Source organism: Chionomys nivalis, chromosome 9 (genome assembly GCF_950005125.1).
Source record: "Chionomys nivalis chromosome 9, mChiNiv1.1, whole genome shotgun sequence".
Lineage (NCBI taxonomy): Eukaryota > Metazoa > Chordata > Mammalia > Rodentia > Cricetidae > Chionomys > Chionomys nivalis.
Window position 1 is genome coordinate 16657984 of NC_080094.1, and position 26323 is coordinate 16684306.

Genomic DNA, 26323 nt, shown 5'->3' on the forward strand with positions numbered 1-26323 from the left:
AACTATGCAAGATCCTGTCTTATGTTATACAATATGTTTTTCTTAATCTGTGAGGTGGTGATTACTAATGGAATAATAATAATCTTATTAATAATTACAATTAATAAGAAGTTTTATTGTTATGATTAATAACAATTAATTATATTTAATATTAATTATATAATTATAAGCTTATAATTAATAATAAGTTTCTTTGGCAAGGGTAGAGATTGAGATTCAGACAGACTACGTAACTTCTTCAGTGCCACACAACTATCAAGTGAGAAGGCTGGTTTGAAAACTAATATTTTGGTTGCATATGATTCTACTATGATATTGACCTCTTTTTTAATTAGTGAGAAGTTGTCACATACTTTCAGGACCACTGAAATAATGGCCCACTTATGACAGTGACATCTTCAAATCCCAAGATCCATTCCTTACTCTATTTTTAAGAGTTCAGTAAACTTTTCAGGGTGCTGTTGACATAATCTCATTCAGCAATTTGTCTTGGGTGTCTGTTGACTGTATGCTAGCATGCCATGGTTCTTCTACCACATCAGCGAATAAAGCAGAAATAGGAAAAAAAAATGTTCTCCAAGTCTTTCTGAAGGCCACATTTCAGTAGTAGCAAGAAGTATAGAGACAAATGAGTAACAAACAATAAAAGACGAGTAAATTAAGTGACAAGTTAGAAGTGACAAACTCCCTGAACAGTGCTACAGGCTGAGTGAGGTTAGGATCACAAGAAGTCAAGGGTTTGGTTTTGCAGCAGATGGGATTTGACCAAAGACTTGAGGAAGATAGGAGATGTGTTATAAAACCATCTCTACTAGAGGATTCCAAGACATGCCCACCTGATGTGTTGGAGGAAAAGCAAGGAACCCAAGATCCTGTCTTAGCATTGAGGGTCTGGAGAACCTGGTTTTAATAACTAAAAATCCTCACTGTTCATTATTGTGTGAACTTATTAGTTCAAACAGTGGCATATTTGAGAAATATGTACTTCTCTGAATTCAGATACTTACAAAAGACACTATGGGGAAGGTATCAGACCCATGATTCTTCCAAATAGCAACAAAGACACTAAGGCAGAAAGCAAGTCACCCAGGGTAGGAACCTGGCTACTTCCCTGATTTCCTCCTCTCCCCCAGAACCTGACTCTTCCACACCAGTCAGACTGCATTCTCTTGGTCCCCTTGGCAGAGAGCACAGTCTAAGGCTGCTAGGGATGCTGATTGACTTAGTCACTTCCATCACTGTTTTCTGAACTTGATTTTTTTTTTTTTTTTGACTGACCAGAGATGTGCAGAGGGTTTAGTCACGATCCCAAGTCATTTATTTAGCATGGAAATTTATTAGGTAAGCTGTTGTTTAGCAAATCCATCACATCACACTTTTTGCTTAGTAGAATCACTTCATTAGTGCTTTATTGCTGGAATTGACTGTCAATTATGTAGTTAACTCATTTACTTAAGAAATGAATTTTTTTAAAATCTGGGCAAAGTAATTCAAAGTACATTGTTAACTCTTTAACGATTAAAGATTGCTGTCAATGTCAATTCGTGTCATCAAGAAAATTACACCACTTATTTCCCTTGAAATATTAGATCCTGGAAAATGTTATGAAAAAGTCTAATGGGTATAGCTTAGAACCTGTTGTAAATTAGAAACTTACTAAATAGAACAGGAGAACTGGCAAAGTTAAGCAAAGTTAGCTGGAAGCTTTGCTTGCACCTTCTTGGAATGAATTACTATAAAGAAAACACATGTATATTTCTTGAAAGTATGTAAGTTTTTGTTGATATTGTATCATTAGGCTCATATGGGATAATGTTAAGATCTGTGATTGGCAGCCTCTAAGATGTCCATAGTGATTCTTGCCTTTTAGTCTATATCAGTGTATCATCATGTCTTCTCCTTCATATGAGTGCAGGGTTCATCTGTGACTGACTTCTAATGTTAGACTATGGCATGATAAAACGGTGAGGTGTCACTCTCAAGATTAGGTCTTAAAGAGACTATGATTTCTATCTTGGTTGCTCATTCTCATGCTCTTTGTGGAGCCATAAGTGGTGTTGAGTTTCCTTATGGAGAGATCTAGTCAGCAAGAAAGTGCCAGAGATACACAGCCAGTAAGATATCATCCAGGAACCTGATCAGATTCATATGCCGATGTTCTATGAGAAAATGAACCCACCAGAAACTATGAGCATGAACTTGGAATCAGATTTTCTTCAAAATGAGTCTTCAGGTGAGACCATTGTCGTAGAGGATGACTTGAGTACCACCTTATGAAAGTCATGGAACAATCTCTCAGATACATTCATATTTTATGGTTTCTGCAGAGCCCATGAAATAGCATTTTTTTTTATTGTTTTATATTAAGATTCGAGGTTTGGAATGAGTTGTTTGTTAATGTAACAACAGATAACCAGTGCCTGGTTTACGAAGTAAAAAGTTCTAATAGTTTATACAAATTCCTTTTGCTAATAAGTAGTATAATGAGAGCCAGGATTTTACTCTGCTTCTTCTGCTGTATCTCAGCAGGAAAAACCAAACCAAACAAAATCAAAACAAAATATGAGCTACAGACCAGACCCCCTCCTTGCTATTTTCAATAATCCTAAAAATTTTGAGATTCCCACAGAGGCAACTATGAAGAGACTGTCTACCAAGAACAGTGATTTCCTCACTATTTTCAGACCTTCACTACCCTGAGAAGAAGAAACTGAGACTGGCAAGCAGGCTGAAGGACAGACAGATCTCCGCCATCTTTTTAATTGTAATTGAATGAAAAGTGTCTTGGTTACCATAAAATGCTTATAACCGTGATTCCCAAATATGACTGACACCAATCTAAAGCTATGAAATCCTTGTCTCCTGGGTTTGGAGTCACATACTCTGTATCTAACATGCTCCCCAAATGACTGTTAATCCTTTCCAGGATTTAGGGTCTATTAAGTAGGTCAAACCAGACTGACATTATAGTGATTAGCCATTACAATTCAGCAGCTGAGAACCTGCCAAACTGATCTTTGAAATGGATATATGCAGTGTTTTGTTAGTTCTAACCATTAGAGTTTTTTTTTTTTTCTCAAGTAAAACCACCAGCTTTTGGTTGCTTGAACAATATCAAAACGAAACATTTTCAATCATTTATTGAAAGCAAAAAGAAAGCATTCTCAGTTTTATGAGCAACTGCAGGACACTCTGTGAGAACAATTATATTTATTTCTTGGAAGTTCCCTGATGGACTGTTCAGTCTTTTGCTACTCAAAGTGTGGTCTCCAGCCCGCATCCTCACCATCACTGCGGGGTGCTAAAGATGCATATCCTGAAGCCACATGACATATCCATATAGCCAGAGTCATTTAAAAGTATCACAGAGATATAAGATAAAGCTCAGGATGCATTAGTCTAATTCAGTTTATTAATTAAAACTAAGATGCACAGTGGTAAGAAAAATTAGATAATTCAGTAGAAAACCTAGAATCAAGACGCTGGTCTTGAAATCCCCAAACTGTTCTTTTTACTCTATCCAAGTTGTCTTGCCTGAGCTGTTAACTACACCCAAAACTCTAACTAAGTATCCAGGGTACAATTTGAAATGGACACGGGGATTCTCTACCTGGGACCTTGTACCATGGCAGACTCATTAAATGACTGTTACACATTTACATTTTCTCTCCCAGGCAAGGTTAGCCATTTCATTTTCTCTTTCCTACCCATCAATAAAAGGCAAAGTCACCTGTCAGGCTGGAGATTGTAAAACCTGTCAAAACTGAAATTTTCTAGTTTAGCTAAATATTACTCTGCAACTATTTTACATGCCTTTGTCTTATTACAATTTTGATGAATGAGAGAGAGAAAATAATCCTGTTTCTTTCGAGTGAGGCATTGCTTAAAAGTCCATTGTTTCTGCCTTGCTGTCAGGGCGAGAGTTCTGGAGGTTGAAAATCTCTCTCTCTCTCTCTCTCTCTCTCTCTCTCACACACACACACACACACACACACACACATACACACACACACCTGAGCTCAGTAGTTTTGAATATGTGCATAATAACTTTAGGACCAATGAGGAACTTCAAATCTTGTCTAGCCCAAGCTGGAGTCACACTGAAATGGGCAATGTTTACTCTGTGAGAAGGGTATTGGGTCTAGGCGTAATTGAAATCACTAGCAGCCCATTTGGGAGATGTATATTTTGAAGTCAATGTAGCTTGTTCATGTCTTCACACTTGCCAGGACAGATGAAATAGAAACAGGAAACCTAGGACAGTAGACAGTTCCCTGTGGCGTTTATCAGTAAGTTAAAGGACAAAACAAGATATTGGTGCTAAACTTGGATCACAGAGATGCACTGGTACACACCGGACATGTGGCATCTGCCAACATGGAGTTTACAGTAAGGTAAAGGATACCAATATGAGACGGTTTCGCTGTCAGTCAGTCACTCTCACCATTCATGAAGATGACATGTGTCCAAAGAGATATACTGTAATTCATGAATGTGATGTGATTGTCAGAATATAATGTGGGATTCTCAGATGGAAGCAGACAAGGGTGTCTTTCTTGATGTCTTTATTCAGAAGGAGGGGGGAGTGGATAATCATCACCTAGATTATTCTGTTAAAATTTTACAAGACTTATTTTGTCATCTAGTTCCCTATCCATTAATCCATCTTGATTTGATTATGCATGTCAAAGAGAGTTTCAGACGTCAGGACATTTTCCCTTCCTTCTACTGTACATCACTCAGCCATCTACATTTCCTTTTGAAATAAATTTTTATTAAAAAAATGCATTCTTCTCTCATACGGTACAACCCAACCACAGTTTCCCCTCCCTCCACTCTTCCTAGCCTCTCTCTACTTTCTCTCTCCCCCAGATCCACCCTTCCCCATTTCCTCTTCAGCAAAGAGCAGGACTCCAAGAGATAACAGCCAGAAGTGGCAAAACAAAATATAATGAGACAAAGCAAAAGCCTTCATATCAAGGCTGGGCAAGGTGACCCAATAGGAGAAAAGAGTCCTAAGAGCCGGCAAAAAAATCAGAGACACACCTGTTCCCACTGTTAGGGGTCTCACAAGAACACCCAGCTAACAGCCACAACACACACACACAGAGTACCAGGAGCGGACCACGCAGGTCCCATGCTTGCCATCTCAGTCTCTGCGAACCCATAGACCCATGCAAGCCCTGCTCATTTGAATTGGTGGGCCAATTTCTCCTGGTATTCTCCACCCCCTCTGACTCCTACAGTCTTTCCTCTTTCTCTTCCACAGGGGTCCCCCAATCTCTGAAGGAAGGGACCCAATGGAGACCTCTAACTCAGATTCTCTCTCCACATAATGTCAGACTGTGGGACTCTATGCCTGCTCGCATTTGGTGCCACAGAAAGCCTCTCTGATGACAACTGGATAAGACACCTATCTATGAGTGTAGCAAAATTTCATTACGAATCTTTCATTGATTGAGGCATGGTCTCCCTCTTGTGGTGTGGACCTCAGGTTAAACCAAAACTTAGTTGGCCACTCCCACATGGTCTCAGCATATCTTGTAGGCAGGACAGACTATAAGTGGAAGGTTTTGTGGCTGACTTGGTGTCCAGGCTTCTCTTTCTGTATCTTGCAGAGTACTTTCTCATGCCAAAGAGATATAGGGGTGAAAGCTCCAAGCCTGTGCCAGTTCAGCCACTCTAGTCCAATGAGCTGAGTAAAAGTTGTTCTTTGCAATGAGGCCCCACTTCTTTTTTTTTTGTCAAAGTGTGTTTTACATCATATATCTTGACCCCATTCATTTCCTCATCCACATCCAGCCTCCTACCCTGTACCTCCCCACAAATAAACTATTTTTTTAAAAAAAAAAAAAGAGGAAGAAAATTTAAAAAGAGAAAAAAATTAAAAATCTTGCTATGGAAGCTATAGTGTAAATCACACCATGGACCCCTTTGTCCATAATCTTTACTTGCAAGTGTTCCTTGCAAAGAATCATTGCTCTGGTTTGAGACCTCTGTTACTATAGTGTTGATGCTGGGCCCACACTAAGACTCTTCCTGGGTATGCTATTGTTGCTCTGTGTTGCAGAGATCCTGCAGCTTTGGGTCTGTGGGTCAGCTTCCAAATGACACACATGCTCCAAGACCACACCTCTTAATCTTCCCCAAACAGTTCTACCAACTGGGTACCAAGCATTCAATTATATGAGCCTCATAGGGCAGTTCTCATTCAAACAACCACAAAGTCCTATCCAATACAAGATCTCTCTGTAAGGGTAAGTAGCTCAGGCTGTCCTAGGAGCAGTGATGTGGAACAAAGTAAGTGAGGCGACATGACTCCTCCACTGTTAGGTTGGTTTTTATGCTAGTTGTTGTTCCATCAAATGCAGCAATGACATCAGGTCCCATCTGCAGTCCCTTGTGCGTGCAGCTTCAATCAATCCTTTTATCTATGACTCATTCCCTTCCTCATATAATCTCATTCTTTCTTTATACATGAATGCTTCCTAAATGCCACCCCCAAGTTGTCCTTTTGTGCTTACAAGAATATCAAAACTGTACAAATTACATGTCTTCATTTCTTCCGCATGGAACAAATTACTGACCAAGATATATTCCTCACATTTCTTTGCAGATTTTATTTGTACTAGCATGTTACAGCCACGGACTGATGTTATAGAAATTCTCAGTGATAATCATCTTTATGACATTCAGCAACCTTATACTTTCTTCTTCCTTGACATACTTCTGTGTCCCCTAGCAAACCATGTACTTCCCCAAAGTCCATTTCCTGCCAGCCAGTATTTTTGCTATATTTTTCATTAGTTTGCACAACATTTTAAAATGGTATTTCATTGTGTACTGTAGGGTTTTTTTTTTTCAGGTGAAAGTTCAGCATTTTTCCAGGTCCATTATTTTCTAACATAAATGACTCCGAAAGTAAAAATGAATAGAGCACATGCAAGAATAGAGCAGTAGCCATATCTTACAAAAAGGACTCTTGTTCCCATTGAGCTAAAACATCTTAAAATCCCGCAATTAGATCCCTTCTTCTTTGTGGTCCAACAATGTGTGTGTGTGTTCAGGCTTCCCTACCCACCCTTCAGCTCAGCTTTATTCCTTATTTCCCATTTAGAACAGTAAGTGGTTAAGACTACAGAACACCCTTCACATGGTTTCTGGCACGCCCAACACCCTTCATCTTGGCTTCAATTATATTAAGTGTCTAAAGCCCTTGCTGAAGCACACTGGTGTTAGCCCTTCTGCTATTTTTCCTCTGACTTTCATGAAATTGTGACAAAAAGAGAAATCAAAGTTTTCAAAAAAATTTAATAGTGAAATCCATTCATCAAATGAAATCCTTTCAGGAAGTTTATTTTCTAAAACATTTATAAAGCCAGTTAGATGGTTGGAGTAGAAGAAGATGACAGAACAGACACATAAATTCCTCCACATACGCACACACACACACAATACACACACACATATGCTTGCATGCACACTAACACCATGTGTATGTTCACAACACCCTCCCAGTGTTCCAATTCTCTCTGACCCACAAAAGAAATTCTGAAATGGGTCTGTTTTCCCAGCTCTGTCTTAGCTATTAGAACACTAAGTCCACACACTGATAATTTGCTTATTTCTTGCAGACCAGACAAGCGAAACTTCTCACTTGGCTCTCTACTCCAAACAAAACTAACAACCCCAACTGCTGATCACGTCTACCAGTCAAGACTGGTGATCATTAATCAGAGGCATATGGGTCACCAGTGCATTGTGGTCAAATGAATGGCACAATCTAAATTTGAACAGTGTGCAGTATATGTAGCCAACTGACCATGGTGGTCCTGTGAAAGCCTAGATTAGAGGACTGCTGGGAGAGAGGAGAATCCATTGGTGAGTCCCTAACAAAATGTAGTATTTCCCTGGAAGACACTTGTTTTCAATGTTGTGGCAGTCACCAGCCCTCAGCATAGACGCAGGAAAGGGATGCCAAGGCTGCTATTTCACTACATGAGAAACCCGTGGGACAGACTGTCTCTGCATCTAGGCTGTGGCCCATCCATTTCCTGATAAAATATTCAACTACAGCTGTGTAGATAGCAGCTTTGGGAGAAGGACAGAAGGAAGCCCCATGTCTGATATCATCCTTACATTGGAATCCACATTGTCTGACCCTGGCCTTGTCTACAAGAAGGCTTAGCTGTGTACCATGGCTTCCTTGGCACTGCTCACTCACCAACTAAACATACTTTACCAATCTAGCATTACCTAATCAGTTTGTCTGGGGGTATTTTTTTTAACCTTTGCAAAAGGTTTGTTAGTAATTTACTACTTTCAAAGGTTAAGAGATTTTTCCTTGACAGCCTCTCTACTATATCCTTAACTTCTCCACATCCTTTGGTTTTTGCATATTTTATGTACTTTCTACTTTCAGTGACTATATTTTTCATTTATAAAAGTTGACTTTGTATTTTCAAATCTGCCCCTCTCTGCCTCTGCTGTGTGTCTTATACTGTTACAGGTTCATATTTCTTTCTTTCCTCCCCTCTTTAATCCATACAAATATATTTATTTTATGATGTCTCCAATTGTTTTATTATTTTCAATTCTTAGGATGTGTCTTTCTCAGTATCATGTCTGCAGCTTCCCCCTCATGGGGATGAACTTGTCATTTTCTATATTTTATGTTTCTACTGAGTTCATATTTTGTGGAGGAGGTTTTGTTCCAAGGTAACTAATGTACCTTAGATTATGAAAATACCTCTGCAGGCTGGTTTCTTGCTTGCCTGTGAGATCAGGGAGATTTTCAATGGTCTTGAGGTTTATAAATTGATATCTAGGTTTATGGTAGCTCTATTACACAAATTACAAGTTTAAGTTTTGTTTGTTGTTGTTGTTGTTTGTTTGTTGAAGTGTGTGTGTGTGTGTGTGTGTGTGTGTGTAGAGACCAGAGGAAGAGCGTACCTATCTTGGTTCATCACAACCTCTGCCTTATTCCCTTAGATGAGTCTCTCACTGAATTTGGAGCCTGTAGAAATTCTAGGGTTAGGCTGGCAGTCAACAAGCCTTAGAAATCCTCCTGGCCCCCGCCCCGTCCCTCTCAGTGATGGGATGACAGCTATGAATGGCCATGGCCAGCCTTTTACATGGAGGCTGGAATCCAAACTTGGCTCCTCTGCTTGTACATCAAGCATCCTTATCTGGGCGTCTTCCCAACCTAAGCACATAAATATTGATCACAGAATCTCCTGGGATAGAATTCAATTCAGGGCCTTCTTCCTTCTGTTTTTTTCTTTATTTGAAACCTGTGTTCTCTTCATTTTATATGCTGGTATCATTGACTTACCCACACACAAATACTCTTTTCAAACAGAAATTACATACTTTAATTAAGTGCACCAAGATTAAAATACTACACATTGATTGTTCAGTATGAAAAATAAAGAAGTTTATATAATATTTGTTTCTGGCTATGTATTTCCTTTTATTGATAAAATTAGAAATTTAGACATGAAATTTTGCATTGTAGTTCTGTATGATTTTTCCTTAAAGTTATATTCTTCATTCTATTTAATAGTTTTTGTGACTTTTGTGTTCATATCTATATTTACTGAGTTTTAGTGTTTAACATTTCAATTCTTTCATAACATGATTTCCTTAGTTTGGTTTTGTTTATTTACTTGTTTTTTTTCTTATTGGTTTACTTGTTTCTTACCTACCCAAACCTCTAGAAAAGAGCCCTCAGTATAACTCTGGAAGCTTTGAGCATTGGAGAATGCCTGTCTGTAACCTCAGAATTTAAAAAGAGCTTGTTTCAATATGTAATCTTGGATTCAGGCTTTTTTCCCTTTGAGAATTTTATTTCACTGCTGTCTGGCATTTAAAATTGGGCAAGAGAGGATACAGTAATGCTGTTTCTTTTAGCTTAGCAATTGTTATTTTTTTTTCCAGCCTAAATGTTTCTCTGAGTCTTTCTACATTGATGATGTTTAAATTGCTGGATCAGACTCTATGTTCTGATTTTGAATCGTATGTGGGAACACTGTACTTGAAGATCTTGGTTTTCTCTTTGTTTTGTTTTTGTTTTTCTTCTGTTGGGAGCTGTGTTCACATGGCGTTCTTCATTATTGCTCTTGTTCACTTACCCTGTTCTCTTCTTTAGTAACACATTTATCTGTCATTTATATGTCTGTTTTCTTTGCCCTGGAAGCATCTCTGTTTCCCTTACATGCGATCACATATGAGTAGCTGATAGATACAGAGGCAATGCATGACCTTCTGTTCTCATTCCCTCGCCTTTCCCTCTCGAAGTTGGTCAAATTAATTCTCCACAAGTGTCTTCCTGTTCCTTGTTCTCATAAATCCTAGCACTCTCATTAACTTTGAATGTTATTCCATTGTCTTTTGGTTCCTCAACAATCTTTTCTTTATTTCTAGTAAAAATCTTAAATTATGGTTGTAACTACACCTAGGATATGTCAACAGTATGGCTACAAAAATGGGACCTGAACAACGACCATACCAATAGACATGTTGCTATAGAAGGGGGCCCTGCCCATAGACAAAGAATTCTAGGCAACTAAGAGCTGGTGAGAGTGGGAGAAACCGTCATCCCCAGTGATGAGCCCCCAGTTGATTATCCCACACCAAGTGACCAGCCCTGAAATAATGTACATGCATGCAAAGCTAAATGAACTGAGCAAGTTGTATTTATACACTTATGTATTTGTAACATACATAACAATTAAAGAAAGAGAGGCCATGAATTTGAAAGGAGTGGAAGAGGAGGGTGCATGGGAGGAATTGGGAGAAGGAAAGAAAAGGTGAGAAATTGTGTATTTATATTTTCATTCTAAAGGATAAAAAAATATTGAAAAGAAAAAAAGTAAAGTATTTTTTTTGTTTTAGTTTTGGTTAACCTATTCATTGTGCAGATTAATCACATTCAGTGAACTATTGAACACATGTATTAGGCATGCACTGATCAAATCTAACTGGTCTTTCCATCCCACCTCCCACCACACACATTTCAGCCTCTAGTTATCATTAGTTTACATCCAGGTTGATGTCTTTTAGCTCTCGCAGATGAGGGAAACCATGTAGTTCTGGACTGTCTTTGCCTGGCCATTCCACTGAACATAAGTCCTCCAGTTACAGACATTTTGCTCTAGATGATGGCATTCCTCTTTTTTTATTTTTTAAAACAAATTTAACTTTGAATGTATTTTGATTCTATTCTTACACTCCCTCAAGTCCTTTCAGATCTTCTCACCCTCTCTGTCCTTCCAACTTTAAGTTCTTTCTCAAAAAATAAACTAACAAAACCAAGAAAACAAAACACCACACAAAAAGAAAAAATAAAACACCAAACTGTACCAAACTGAAGCACACACACACACACACACACACATCTGTGGAGTCTGTTATATGTTAGTCAACTATTAACATGGGGCTCGCCCTGTATACCCAGTGTCCTTCCACTGAAGAAAATTGATCTTCTCTTGTCCGATAGGTATAAATAATAGTTTGATTGATAATCTTTACCCTAATGGTTATGTTTTCATTCGTTTGTTTAAATATAACAAAATAGAATATAATAAGTAAAAAAAAAAAAAAAACCCTAGCTCATTGAAGTTGGACAAGACAAACAACAGAAGGAAAAGAATCTAAGAGAAGCCATAAGAACCAGAGACCTACTCATTCACACACTCAGAAATCACATAAAATCCTAAACTAGCAGCCATAATATAAACACAGAAGACCTGGTACAAGCCATACAGGTCCTGTGCATGCTGCTGTTTTAGACTCTGTGAGTTCATATGAGCTTTGCTCATAGTGATTTAGAGGTCCTTGTTTTCTTGGTGTCCTCCATCCCTTCTGGCTCTTATATGCTTTCTGCCTCCTCTTCCATGGGGTGCCCTGAGTGTTGAGGAGAGGTATTTAGTGGAGACATCCCATTTAGGGCTGAGTGTTCCCTGCTCTCTCATACTCTGTGTAATGTCTGGCTGTGGGTCTGTGTATTTATTCCCATCTGCTCCAGGAGGAAGTTTCTCTGGTGATGACTGAACAAGGCCCTAATCTATACATACAGCAGAATATCATCAGGAATCATTTTATCACAACATATTTTTTATTTTTTGTTTTGTTTTATACCATTACTATTTGTTTAAAAAAAAAACTTAAGTCTCTGAAGTAAGTAGTCTCAGGTTCTTGGCCATCCATGCAGTGTTGCATGGGTTCAAACTTATATAGTGAGCCTTAAGTCAAATCAGTTGTTGGTTGATTACCCTACAAGCTCTGTGCTACCATTGCCCTAGCTTATCTTGTAGGCAGTACACCACTGTAGAGCAAAGGGTTTGTAGCTGTATTTGTGGTTATGTTTCTCTTTTGAGAGCATGCAGAATAGCTTCCTATACCACTAGAACATATCACTGGAGCGTGGGGGTGAAGGCTCTGTGTAATCATGGTAAATGAATTTTGTAAGTGTCATCTTAAGCAATGGGGAATTGTTATCAGTTTATGAAGAGTCGTAACAACAGCCTGGGTTCTTTGGGGATTCCCATGGGACCCCTTTGACCAACAACTCAATTTTTAGATACTGAAAGCTTTGTTGGTAGCAAGAGATAGTCAGCTGGGACCCTGTCTCCCCCAATATTGGCAATTTTTATTTAGATAGGTATCATATATGTATACTTTTAGAAAGTTTCTACTGTATTAGGTTTCTATAATGCCCTTCAAATTCTCCTTAGCTGTCTCTCCCCATATTTCTTCCCACAAACCCCCACTTGATCCTCCCATTCTAGCTACCCTTCTACTCATAACTATCTATTCTATTTCCCTTCCCTAATGAGATCCGTTTCTGCTAGTGCCTTATAATACTAGCCTGTACTGAACACGATCAATTAAAAAGAAACCCGTGTCTTATTAATCTGTCCCTTCCTTTATTTCTCCATATGTTCTTGCATTTTACTTTCTAAGATGCATTTAAAAATGCAGTTTTGCTTTCTATGATGTAAGCTAACATGCCCTAAAGAGAAGAACTCATGTCAAACTGGCTTCAATGAAAACTTAGTGACTTGTATAACAGAATAGGAAAACGAGCATCAGAACCAGTTCTAGAAGACTTTCCAGGCATCTCATCTCACATTGGTGTTGCCCCCAGGCTGACTTCCATCATGAAGTTGTGATTATCCATCAAACCCAGACTTGATGGTGTCCAGTGACAGTCTAGATTAGTCTTAGCAGTAAGAAGTCCCTAAGACTTTCCTCACATTTTATTGGTGGGGCAGGGCTGACAATAGGGGTCAGAACACCCAACTGACATAAATGGAAATCAGGACATTCTCATGGGTCTTGGAATAAATTCCTGAACCATATCAGAAGATGGGGACACCCAAATTAATTTGGGGTCCCTGCCAGACAGGAAAGCTCTTCAGTAAAGAGTACACAGTGACTGCTAATCTTCTAAATATTGTGAGTTTAAAATGTACATAGAGAGAATACAGTTTTCATTACTGGTGGCTAACATGGTATATTTTCATGAGATCCAATTTCTGTCTTGTTTATGTTTATTTAGCTTTAAAGAAAGTGGAGTGTTTGTCAGTAAACACAGCAAAAGTACCACCACTATTCCTCACTGGTGACTTTTGGGCCCCTGTTCTTGTAAGTAAAGCAGAGGTGATGGTGATTTGCAATGCCCATGCCTGTGCAAGAGCCTTGCCCTGGCACAAGTGCAGAGGAGCAGGACACGTTTTCCCTCAAAGCAAATGCTCGGATTCTCATCAGAAAGAGAAACTCAGGATAAGCCCTTTGGATACAAAGGTGACTTGTTTGGCCTTTGTCAAAGATTCCAGTGAGGGGTTGGAAGAGGAGAAAGCACTACCAGGGGAGCTTCTACTTCTCAAACTCGGTTTGGGGTCTTTGATTTCTCTGAGCCTGGAAGGAAAGTGGGACGCTTCTTTTCTATCCTTAAGAAACTGTCAGATATCCATTGCATCATGTTCATTTCAGCCCTAAAGCCACATGCACACCAGGTAACATTCTGCATGTTGTTCAGTTTTACATGTTCAATTTTATTTGATCAAGCACATGAAATCAAGGAAATATACTTCAGTCTGCCATTCCATTGAGTGACAGAAAGTCTTCCACTGGGTATGCGATGGCATGTGAACTGACTGTCCCTCTCTCAGGGGCCACAAATCTCCTGCACTAATCCTAGTATAAGTCTAGAACTCACAAATAGAGGGCGTGTTTTCTTCTTTAATAACATGACTTCCAACCACAAGGCAACTGCTTCATCTTCTGCTTTGCCACAGAAACCACAATTGCTTCCAAGTCTGGGGGAAGGGGGGACTGCCTTTTCGAATCAGTTGGAAGATTATTTTATACATTTGCAGATATTCTGAAGAAATTTTGACACAATTAAGTCTTTATCTTTGTGCACATGTTAAGTATGCTAGTGCTATAATTCACAGATTCTCCTCCCAATTCTGGCACTTGCCTTGGTTGACAGACTTAGATTTCAGTTCCGTTAGGAATTTATCTTGCAGTTGTATTGGCGTTTGATGAGAGAGGGAATGAAAGCCCCTGACTGATGACCAGGTGCCATGGGATGTTTCCCACAATGGAATTCCATTTAAACTTCTCAACAACCTTCTTGGATGATAAGGGAAAGAGGCCGTGGTGGATAGCATATAATTGTGGACATCACCATCATCAGTTAAAAGCAAAGATTTAAGGTTCTCTGTAACTTATGTGAGGTCTCATGGCTGGAAAGTTTTCATCGGGTTCTGTCCTTTGACTCTGCTGCCTCCTGTTGTCACAGCTCCTGCTGCACTGGCTCTGATCATGTCCCCCACACTAAGCAGGTCACCCAGCCTCCTCCTCATTTCGCACTCTCTCTCCTCTCAGACTCTGTGCTCCCAGCAAGCAGTCTAGCTATTTGCCATCCAATCTCTGTGCTTTCCTGCCCTAACGGATACATGGATTTGAGAAGATTTTTGATAGATGAAATAAGAAAATGATGGTGGTATCAGAAATTACAGGAATTTGGTTGGCTGATTCAGAAATTTTTGTCTTGACTCTGTGAAGACTTTGGTTAAGGATGACTTGACCATCTGCATAAAGAGGGCTACAGAAGCAAAAAAAGGATATTAGGATATTAATGTCTACCTGGCAGTAGCAGTGGGAACAGAAGAGAGCAGAAAGAAGTCAAGAAAAGGAGAGAGAAGCTACTCTTCTGTATTAGTGTTTTCCATTGCTACAACACAGTACCTGGGGCTAGATATTTTATAAAGCAAATAAATTCATTTAGGTCAGTTTTGGACACTGAGGATCCCAAGTGAAATAATCTTCCCTGCTCTCTGTTGAGGGTCCCTTTGGACCCCTTGGCTGTGTTTTGGCATGATGGAAGGCATCATGGTGGAAGTATATGCAGGTGGTGAGAAAAGTAGTCCGTGGAAGGGTACGGGTCAGTCATGCTCTCTATAACAGCCATCTCCAGTGCTGAAGCGCCAGGAGACTTCATCTCCTCTCGCCATGGCCACTTTGGAGGCTGTGTTTACAGCACGTGAACCTTGGGGGATCTCATTCAAGCCATATGGAAACTGCAACAGATGACCCCAAAGACCACTGTGTGAATTCCCATGTACCAGTGGGATGCTGTACATAATTTCATTAGAACACTTGGTAGCAGGCATTGTGTTGGAAACTTATCACACATGGTATCTTTGAGTCTTCATACTTACTTTTCCTGTATGGAGGAGACTGTGAGGAGGAACTGAGGCTCAGAAAATCTGTAACTTGGCCAAGGTCACAGACATGTGATTGGCCAACCTGTGACTCCAGTCCTGTTATGTCAGGACACAAACTCAGCGTCATTCAGGCTGAAGATTGGCCATTTCTGAAATAGTTCTGCAAACATTTTAGCCAAGGCTAAAATGAAACAAAGCTCACACACATATGACTGTATATTTTACTATCATTTCTAATGAAGTTTAGAAGATGATTAACCGCTATCCAAATGCAGCTACTTACATTTAAAGTAATTGATATTACATATGCGTGCCCTCTATCACATTGTCCAATATTTTAAGTGGTCAATAGCTACAAGTGGCAAGTGGCTGCCCTGCTGAATGGTGAAACTATAGAGCCCTTCTGTAGTTGTCCAAAGTTTTATTGCAGAGTGCTTGGGCTAGAGCTGTCTCACACAAGACCAATATCTCTTTGTTTAGAGTTCACTCAAGCTCTAAATAATCTCTCGTTAGGATTTTACCCGGCTCTAGATATATCTGTGAGTACCTGCAATGTCTAACCAAGTAGCCATTAGTCACCAGTGTCTGCTGAGCCCTGGAAATATGACCGGGCTGACTGAAGCTACTCCAGAAGTGAAAGGTACACACTAGATTCCAAAGTTAGGCTCTCTGTAAAGAACATAACAGACAACATTAATAATTTTACACTGAGCATATGTTGAAATATTTCTTTGGATATGTTGGGTTAAAAAAATGCACTGTTGAAATAAATGGCCTGTGTTCTTTTATAAAAATATTATTTAATGTTGCTACAAGAGTATTTTCAATTATATCCGTGGCTTGCACAGTATTTCCTCTGGACAGTCTGCCATAGATCCCTGCACTCATCTTTGAATGGGGAGTGAGTGTGTGGGCACAGCACACGTGTGCATGTGTAGGGGAGTCTAGGTGTAGGGGGGAGGTATATGTGTGCGTATAGGAAGCCAGGGTTGGACATTGGATATCTTACTCTAACATTCTTTAAGACAAAACTTCTCATTGAACCTGGAGGTTGCTTATTTGGCCAGGGCAACTGGCCAGCATGCTCCAGCCATCTCTGCTTCCCCAGCCCTGGGATTCCATGTGTGTGGCACCTTTGCCTGGCTTTTGTACGTTGTTTCTGGGGGATCAATCTCAGGAGCCATGCAGTTCGGCAAACACTTTGCTGAGTGAGTCATGTCCTGAGGTCCCACATAAGGGTACTTCCAGTGAAACAAAACAAAATTTAAAGTTCAATTCCCCTGTCACATTAGCCATCATTCTGTCACTCCATAGCCACGTGGAGTTAATGGGTGCCATATTGCCAGTCACAGAGGGAAAAAACATTGCCCTTGTCACAGAAAGTTCTATCAGGCAGTACCAACACAGACTGTACATAGAGATGGCAAGAGGCACGGAGGTGAATTATGAAGGATGTGGCAAGTTTCCATGGCGCCTAATCCTACAGCACATAATCCGCTGTCTCCTGAGTACCTGTCCCTGTTTAGCTTTGTTAGACCTGTTTGTGAACAACTTATCTCTTCACCCCTCTCCCTGCAAGGACTTTGGTGTGTTTATCTCTACTGCAGCACATCTTCCTGCCCACCCTGTCCGCCCCCCTGCCATGTGTATGTGTAGCTAGCATGTCTTTTGTATGAGGCGGGTACTTAGGAAGCCTCTGTTAGCCAGCTGCAGTGGCAGTGTCAATCAAGAGAGTGGAACAGTGTGACCAAGACAACAGGGAGACCTGGGAGGCTGGGAGCACGCGATAGGAGAGGAGGGCATATGCCAGAATCCATGGAGACAGGAAGAAGAACTGTAGAAAGAGAAGAGAAGAAACCAGAGAGACAGGTAACTGTTGACCCAAAATCTTTTTGGTGTGCCCCCAAACCCTTGAACCCACCCAAGCTCCCTGCAAACAGTAATGAGAGAAGAGCCATTCACAGGCTCAGGCAGCAGCTACATAAGAAACATATAGGCATCCTCCTGAATATTAACCTTCATCAGGCGATGAAAGGAGACAGAGACTCACATTGGAGCACTGGACTGAAATCTCAAGGTTCAAATCAGGAGCAGAAGGAGAGAGAGCACGAGCAAGAAACTCAGGATCGCGAGGGGTGCACCCACACACTGAGACAATGGGGATGTTCTGTCGGAAACTCACCAAGGCCAGCTGGCCTGGGTCTGAAAAAGCATGGGATAAAACCGGACTCGCTGAACATAGCGGACAATGAGGACTACTGAGAACTCAAGAACAATGGCAATGGGTGTTTGATCCTACTGCACGTACTGGCTTTGTGGGAGCCTAGGCAGTTTGGATGCTCACCTTACTAGACCTGGATGGAGGTGGGTGGTCCTTGGACTTCCCACAGGGCAGGGAACCCTGATTGCTCTTAGGGCTGACGAGGGAGGGGGACTTGATTGGGAGAGGGGGAAGGAAATGGGAGGCGGTGGCGGGGAGGAGGCAGAAATCTTTAATAAAGAAATAAATAAATAAATAAGAAAAAAAAAGAAGTGCAGAATAAACCGCAACTATTATTACATGATACATAAACATGCAAGACTGATGAATGGGAAGAATGAAAATTAAAGGTCTGATGAGGAGGGAGAATGACAAATGGCCTCTCCCTGGACCAGCTGGTTTGAGTTACATTTTATGGGCAGCGTGTGAATTCCGGCGCCCTTGTTGAATTTGCGGCAGACTCACACATTGGTTTTAAGGCTCCCTCTCGAATAGGGACATCATAACGCTTTTTAATTGGTGCTGATAAAAAACGTAGCCTTACTTGTAGGTGCCTGAGAGAAGTGAGTTGTGAAATTGGGTTTTCATTAAACCTAATGACGGAAAATTAAGCATAGTGCGTCTGGCGAAATGAGGTGTGATAAAAGACATCACTTTTGCATTATCGAAGGTTAAAAAGGGAATAGGTGAGGTAAGATACAACGGAAAAGGGAGTCCAACCAGTTGAATTAATAAACCTTGAAAATCCCTTGGTTCCAAGTCCTCGTGGCATCATTAGTGCTGGCATCGGCATTATCACAAATGTTGCAGCAATACAAGTTGCTAAATTCCAAATGCATTTATTTTCCATTCCACTGTTGGTTTTGCTGACACTAAGTTTACAGTCTGTCTAGCAATGTGTTTGGGGGGAAATATCCATATTGATAGCCTTTTCAGTTTGGAAATGTTTGGCGTCTCACAAAAATTTGCCAGGTGCCAACTCCAAGGATGTCTGCCTCTGCCAGGCAGCTGGTTCCCCATGCAGCCTGCACCCTGAGTCCTTTAGAAAGTTGGTGGCAGGGCATATCTCGGGCATCCGCATAATGGTGTTTAACTGGGAAATAAGGGCTCTGGCGTTTGATTTGATGTCACCTCTATCTCCAGTCCCATGACACCACCTCAGGAGCGATACTAGAAGGATGCTTTCAAAGCAAAGAGTGTTTCCAGTGCATGCCAGCTGGGACATCTATGGCCAAGAGTGTGAGTCTTTAAAACGTGGGATTCTTCTGTAGAACCCTCAACGGTATCACACTCGTTTTATGAGTCCTCGCGTTCTCAGCTCTTCTGGATCTGCCTCCCATTGTCTACCACAGCACGGTCCCACCGTTTTTCTTTATGCCTGCCTCTCTGCTCTTAAATGTGTCTCCATCTCTCAGGCTCTGATCTTTTTGCTTCAGGCAGCTCTAAGTATTTTCTCTTCTCGACCATCAAGCTTTGAGTGTAGACTCTTTTTCTTCCTACTTTGCCACTGTCTAAAAAATCCTTGGCACAAAATTGGGTCTCATAAGTTTAATGCATAATCACAAGAATGTGATGTAGCAGGGACTCAAACCCACTATGTGCCAGGAGTTACATTCAATCAGTGCTATTAAAGATATATCAACCTATTGCCAAATGGTGGGAGAAAAAGTGGGAAATATTCTCAGCACAGCCTGGAAAGGTTTTTAGCATCTCACTGTAACCCTTCTTTCCTGTGTATGAACTTCTGTCCTTGATATCTGTCTGTTAGATAATTTAGCTAATTCTCAAAGGCCGACTCTATCTTGTCTACTCATTGCATTGAAGCAGGAAATGCTGAGACCATAGGCGACACACAGATACTTACTTCAGCTCCTGGTGAGGTGTGGCCCAGTCAGTGTCTCAAGCTCAGACTAATCAAATCCATAGCTTGTCTCCCCTGGAGATGGTAACAGGTGGGGTCATACGGAAGGGAGAAAAGTGAAGAATGTTGCCCTGACTCAATACAGATGAGCATATGAGGGAAACCAAGACTCTCATCCCAGAACTGAGGGGGTTCCCTAGACATTATAGTTTCAATACAAAAGCCGAAGAGGGGTTAGGTTAAGTGTGGCCAGTTGGTCACTCTGCAGGCCACACATGTCTCCCCAGTATCCTGTCTTGTGAGGAACTGACTTTGATGTTGGACTGGATTGTGCTTTCCCAGAGAGCCTGTCTGATGGATTATTGTGACAGGAAAGACAAGTTGAGGGGGACATGGCTTTCAAAAAGACAAGTTGCAGAAAGCTCTGGAATATATACTAAGTCTCTCAGGAAATGAGCATGGCACAGGCTTCATGTATGTCTGCGTGGGGGCCTCAGAGTCTAAGAACATCTGGATATGCCCATCAACTGCCACATCTGGCAGGTTTTATCTCTTGTATGGTACAAACAAAATGGCCCCAGGGCAAAGACTGTCAGAGTATTTCAGAGGATGTGAAGTTGCCAAGCCTAGATGATTCTGGGAAGGAGAAACTGTTTCCAGAGTGTCCAGACAACAGAAAGTATTTAAAGGAGCTCTGTAGGGCACAGGAGAACACTTCCTACGTATAACCCCAGCAGCACAAACACTAAGGACATCATTGAATAAATGGGACCTCCTGAGACTGAGAAGCTTCTGTAAAGCAAAGGACACTGTCACTAAGACAGAAAGGCAACCCACTGACTGGGAGAAGATCTTCACCAACCCCGCAACTGACAAAGGTCTGATATCCAAAATATACAAAGAACTCAAGAAATTAGACCGTAAAAGGTTAATCAATCCAATTATAAAATGGGGCACTGAGCTGAACAGAGACTTTTCAACAGAAGAAGTTCAAATGGCCAAAAGACACTTAAGATCGTGCTCAACTTCCTTAGCAATCGGGGAAATGCAAATCAAGACAACATTAAGATACCATCTTACACCTGTCAGAATGGCTAAAATCAAAAACACCAATGATAGCCTCTGCTGGAGAGGTTGTGGAGAAAGGGGCACTCTCATCCATTGCTGGTGGGAATGCAAACTTGTGCAACCACTTTGGAAAGCAGTGTGGCGATTTCTCAGGAAAGTCGGGTTCAACCTACCTCTCGACCCAGCAATACCACTATTGGGAATATACCCAAGAGATGCCCAAACATACAACAAAAGTATATGCTCAGCTATGTTCATAGCAGCATTGTTTGTAATAGCCAGAACCTGGAAACAACCTAGATGTCCTTCAATGGAAGAATGGATGAAGAAAGTATGGAATATATACATATTAGAGTACTACTCAGCAGTAAAAAACAATGACTTCTTGAATTTTGTATACAAATGGGCGGAAATTGAAAACACTATCCTGAGTGAGGTAAGCCAGACCCAAAAAGAGGAACATGGGATGTACTCACTCATATTTGGTTTCTAGCCATAAATAAAGGACATTGAGACTATAATTCGTGATTCTAGAGAAGCTAAATAAGAAGGTGAACCCAAAGAAAAACATATAAGCATCCCCCTGAATATTAACCTTCATCAGGCGATGAAAGAAGACAGAGACAGAGACCAACATTGGAGCACTGGACTGAAGTCTCACGATCCAAAGGAGGACCAGAAGGAGAGTGAGCACGAGCAAGGAACTCAGGACTGCGAGGGGTGCACCCACACACTGAGGCAATGGGGATGTTCTATCGGGAACTCACCAAGGCCAGCTGGCCGGGGACTGAAAAAGCATGGGACAAAACCGGTCTCGCTGAACATAATGGACAATGAGGACTACTGAGAACTGAAGAACAATGGCAATGGGTTCTTGATCCTATTGCACGTAATGGCTTTGTGGGAGCCCAGGTAGTTTGGATGCTCACCTTACTAGACCTGGATGGAGGTGGGTGGTCCTTGGACCTCCCACAGGGCAGAGAAACCTGCTTGCTCTTTGGGCTGAGGAGGAAGGAAGACTTGATTGGGGGAGGGGGAGGGAATGGGAGGTGGTGGCGGGGAAGAGGCAGAAATCTTTAATAATTAAATAAATTAATTAATAAAAAAAAGAATGGCAAAAAAAAGGAGCTCTGTAGAGATTTCTGTGAGGGGAAGGCATATATATATATATATATCGGGGGGGGTGTCTCATGTGGTCAAGTCTGACCTCAAATTTACTATTTAGTCGAGGGTAACTGAACTTCTGACCCTCCCGCTCCCACACTTGGATATCTAGGATAACAAGTTCATGCAAACCAAGTGTTATGCGGTGCTGAGGACCAAATTCGGGGCTCTGCAGCATGCTAGGTGATCACCACCACCTGAGGATATATATCCCCACTACCATATCAATGGGTGTGGCGTAGGAGGCACATAAGGGTCGTGTCTGGTGAGAGCAAAGGAAGACATTTAGAGAAATCTGCAGGGTGGGATCAGGGACATTTCAGGATCAGTGGTACTAAGGGAGAATAGGTGGCAGGACGATGAAGGCGGCCTCTGTTCCAGAGCCCATTGCTGCAGGGCATGGCTGGAAGGTTAGAGTCCCTGCTGCCTATTGGGAGTCCAAGACTAGTTCTACTCCATCCCGGTGTACGACTCAAAGGAAGCAAACTTGGAGAGAGATCAAATCACAGACGTGCTGGCCTGGAAGCAGTCACATGGATCTTCTGGCCAGGCACCCGAGACTCTCCTCACCTGCAGACAAGCAGCTGGCCCTACCTACAGTTTACATTACCTTAGGCCTGCATCTCCCTAAAGCCTGGCTAGTTCTGGGACTGGCTGGTATTAGCCAAGCACATAAGAACCCTAGAGAAGAGGCCCAGGACAGGCAAGGGATAGTCACTAAACTGTTCCTTTGTCTTCGCACAATCAATAATAAGCCCTTGAAATTGAAATGAACCAAGGAAATCCACATGTACAGTTTGTTATTTCACCATTTAAATCTGTGCATGCAGCCAAGCCAGGGACGCGGTGTTTTTTGTCTTTCTATAATTTCCTGGCCAGCGGAGTGTTCAGTTCATTCCCTCTGCCCTCCTCAGGCCACGCTGGGGGTGGAGGGTGGGGTGCAAAGAACAAAACTCCCGAAGTTAGAGTTTGCCCTGCTTCTTTCTCTTTAAAGCAGACGGCAGCCGTGGGGAGCTGTCACAGCCTACCCTCACCATTCAGACTCACCCCTACCGGACCTGCGACCCTGTGGAGATGAGCTACCCCCGGGACCAGTTCCAGCCTGCCATCCGAGTAGCCGACCTGCTCCAACACATCACTCAGATGAAGCGAGGCCAGGGCTATGGCTTCAAGGAGGAATACGAGGTAAGAGACTAGACTGTGAGTGTCTGGAGCGCTAAAGCTTTGTCTCTGACCTCTGACCTCTGACCATAAGCATAACAATGCCCGGGAACATGGTGGAATGCTCCAGCAGGCCCACTTGATCAGACTATGTTTAAACTAGAACCTAAACATTGAACTTAAGAAATAGCATGTTCCAATTCCCCCATTTTAAAGACAACCGTTCTTCACTCTGAAGGTAGAATGGCTCAAGCCCCCTTGCCATGCGCTATAGAATAGCCAGCCCATCTCCACTGCCAATAGTGCCTGGCGTGCCTGCTTTTTCCTGCTCGCCACTTGCCCTGTGTTCCTGCTTCTATGCTGCTCTCACCATGCTCCACAAAAATCATGCAGCGCACTGACTGCTGTGCTCGCTCTCTCTACCTCCTCCTCACTCCTGCACTGGTCATCCCTGTACCCCTACAAGCCCCTCAGTCCCAAAGCACCTCTACTACAAAAGATAGGAATGCATGCTGTAGTTATTTCAGGAGCTCAGGGGGTGACAGACAACCCTAGCAAAGTATGGGAAGTGCCTGAAACTGACACTATTATTGTGTAGATTCCTAACTATGAAGCATGCTAGCCAGACCCTTAAAGTTCTAGTTTCTCACAGGTCTCTCTGTCTTCTCCTCTGTCTTGGGTCTTCTTTAATGTCTTCAAGTGACACCCTCAGCACCTAGGGAACGACTCCCATGTTCCCTTTGCTCTGTCATACAAAACAATTTCTTCTCTTCCTACTGTCTTTGTCTAACTCTTTTTGTTTTGAATCTTACCTACTGGACCTCACCTTTTACAAAGGAAAAGCATAAAGGAAAAAATCCATTAAAATATTTTCCTAGACCAAAGAGCAGCTCACCCTTCTTCCCCCCCCCCCCAAAAAAAGAAGTTCTCTTAGTGACAGTGGAGCCCAGTCACAGTCATCTTCCTGTTTTGTTTCCCTTCCTCTCCCCCTTTCTTCCTGGGCCATCATCTCTTCAGCATCTTCTGTGTGGCAGGTGCTAAATGATACCCAGTGGGCATCACTTCCTCCTTCCCTCTTCCCCTCTCTCCCTCTTTGTTTTCTTATTTCTGTCACATGCAGCAATGACCCAAATGTGTTCTGTATAGTTCCACTGTGTGCAGTGACAGCTCCTTGTCTCACCCGTGCTCAGACTATTTACCCTCAGACTATACCCCTAGAACACATTTACACATAGTCTTTCTGAAGTCATGGGAAGGCAGGAAATCATGCTAAACTTGGGATAGCCGGGGTCCAGTGCGGTAAACTGTGTGATCTTGGCACATAATTTTGCTATCTCAGTTTTTAAATTCTTCATTAGTTGAAGAGTGTGCCTTATGGACCAATGTGCTCCTAAAACTTTGTGGGAATATGAAACAGTGGACAGGGGTATGTTTGACACACTTTGAGAACAAAAGCATCCATGCCGTTGGATGAAATTACCAGCTCAGGAGACCCAGCAGTTAATTCCAAATACAGTCTAAGTCAAATACCGTTTCTCAGTGTGTGCTCAGTCTATTACAAGAGTCTCTAAGTTTTTTTTTTTAATCTTCCTTTAAAAAATGTGTTAAGACACAGATTGATAGAGGAAAAATGGATTTGCTTACACTTTGCCAAACCAAGAAGAGAAAGACCACAGGTTGGTTGAGGCCTTTTCTACAGAATTGTTGCCCTTTTATAGAAAAGATGAAACAGAAGCCAGGAGATATGCATGTGTCCATCACACGTTTGTCAGAGCTGTGTGATGCATCTTTCCAAGAGACAAGCTTCTCTGGCTGGCACCAAATCTGATCCAGCCTTTCCCTTTCCCCAGCCTGGGACTCATTGGGGCCCATCATTTCAGGAGTCCCATAGCAAACAGGAGGGTACAAATCTTTCTTTCAAATATTTCCTCTCCTGCCAGGCTAGTTACAAGACTACCAGTTTTGGAAGACTGTTGGAACAAGAGTTACAGGTAATGCTCTCATCATCTCTGAGTCTTATTCCCTAAAAGGATGAATGGTCCCAAACCTTATGTCTGCACTGATGCACATGGATACAGATCAGTTTGTTGAGCAAACGCCTCAGCACAGGGTACGTTGTTTATAAAGCCATACCCAATATTATTGGAGTTCAATGAACCCCCAGTTATTATAAGTTGTCTTGAAGTTTCAAATAGCATCCAGAGAGGTGTGTAGTTCATCAGAAAGGTGTACAAATGGTCAAATGTACTTAACCTGTTCTATGAACTTTTAATCCAAAATTCAACAACAGAAATACAGATGCATTGACCGTTTTGGTACATTCCTCCCTAACATATTATCTTCTACACCATCCATTCCTATAAGATCAGTTGTTTGTCCTTTGCTTTTGTTTAATTCCTCTTTATACCTGTTAGCCTCTCCCAGACTTTCTAGCATGGAAACAAACTTAATTTACAGCCAAGAGTACATATTATTCCATCATTGGAGCCTCACCCAGAAATCTCACTAGTAAGGCCACCCTTGCCCTTGTTGGTTCTAATTGTATTAATCAGTGAGTTAGTGTGCCTTGCTTCTGGTTTAAAACATTGTATGATTAACCTGGAGTTAATTGGAAAGCATTGTCAGTTGAAATATGCTACTTTGTAGGATGTGGCAGTCCAGTTCGTTAGAAACACTGCTGTGTTTTTCTTTTATCATAAAGGCTCCTAGAATTTTCATCTTGAACATGCATTACAGATCTGCTTGAAGACTGAGTGTAGACATAAAAACCCTGAGCCTCCAGTTCTGCTGTCACACAGGCTGCTGTGTGATGTCCTTGCCTGTCACCTCCCTATTCTGTTCTGCTTTCTTTTATTTTCATGCCAGTGTGTGTGTATTTGATGAGCTGACATCTAAGGGACCCTCAGCTTTAGCAAACTGCACCTTCTAAAATCCAACTTAGCTATACAGTCATTCCCAGGTTTGTCCAGTAAATATTTCCTGAGTATTCGTTCTTACCAAGGGCTAGTCTAGACATTTAGGATACCCCTGTGAGAGAAGAAAACCCGTGTGCTCATGGAGCTTGTATTC

The 26323-nt window shown here is 41.6% G+C and overlaps 1 protein-coding gene across 14 annotated transcripts in view; it reads left to right on the forward strand.

The window, feature by feature from the left end:
- Ptprt (protein tyrosine phosphatase receptor type T) overlaps window positions 1-26323 on the forward strand; it is a 1077234-nt gene that overhangs the window by 962840 nt on the left and 88071 nt on the right. For 5 of the 14 annotated variants that reach the window (XM_057780248.1, XM_057780246.1, XM_057780251.1 and 2 more), the window contains 2 exons: window positions 23088-23278; window positions 25195-25245. In XM_057780248.1, the coding sequence (XP_057636231.1) occupies window positions 23088-23278; window positions 25195-25245 (242 nt within the window). The remainder of the gene's footprint in view (window positions 1-23087; window positions 23279-25194; window positions 25246-26323) is intronic. The other 9 variants (XM_057780255.1, XM_057780250.1, XM_057780254.1 and 6 more) reach the window with 3 other exon arrangements.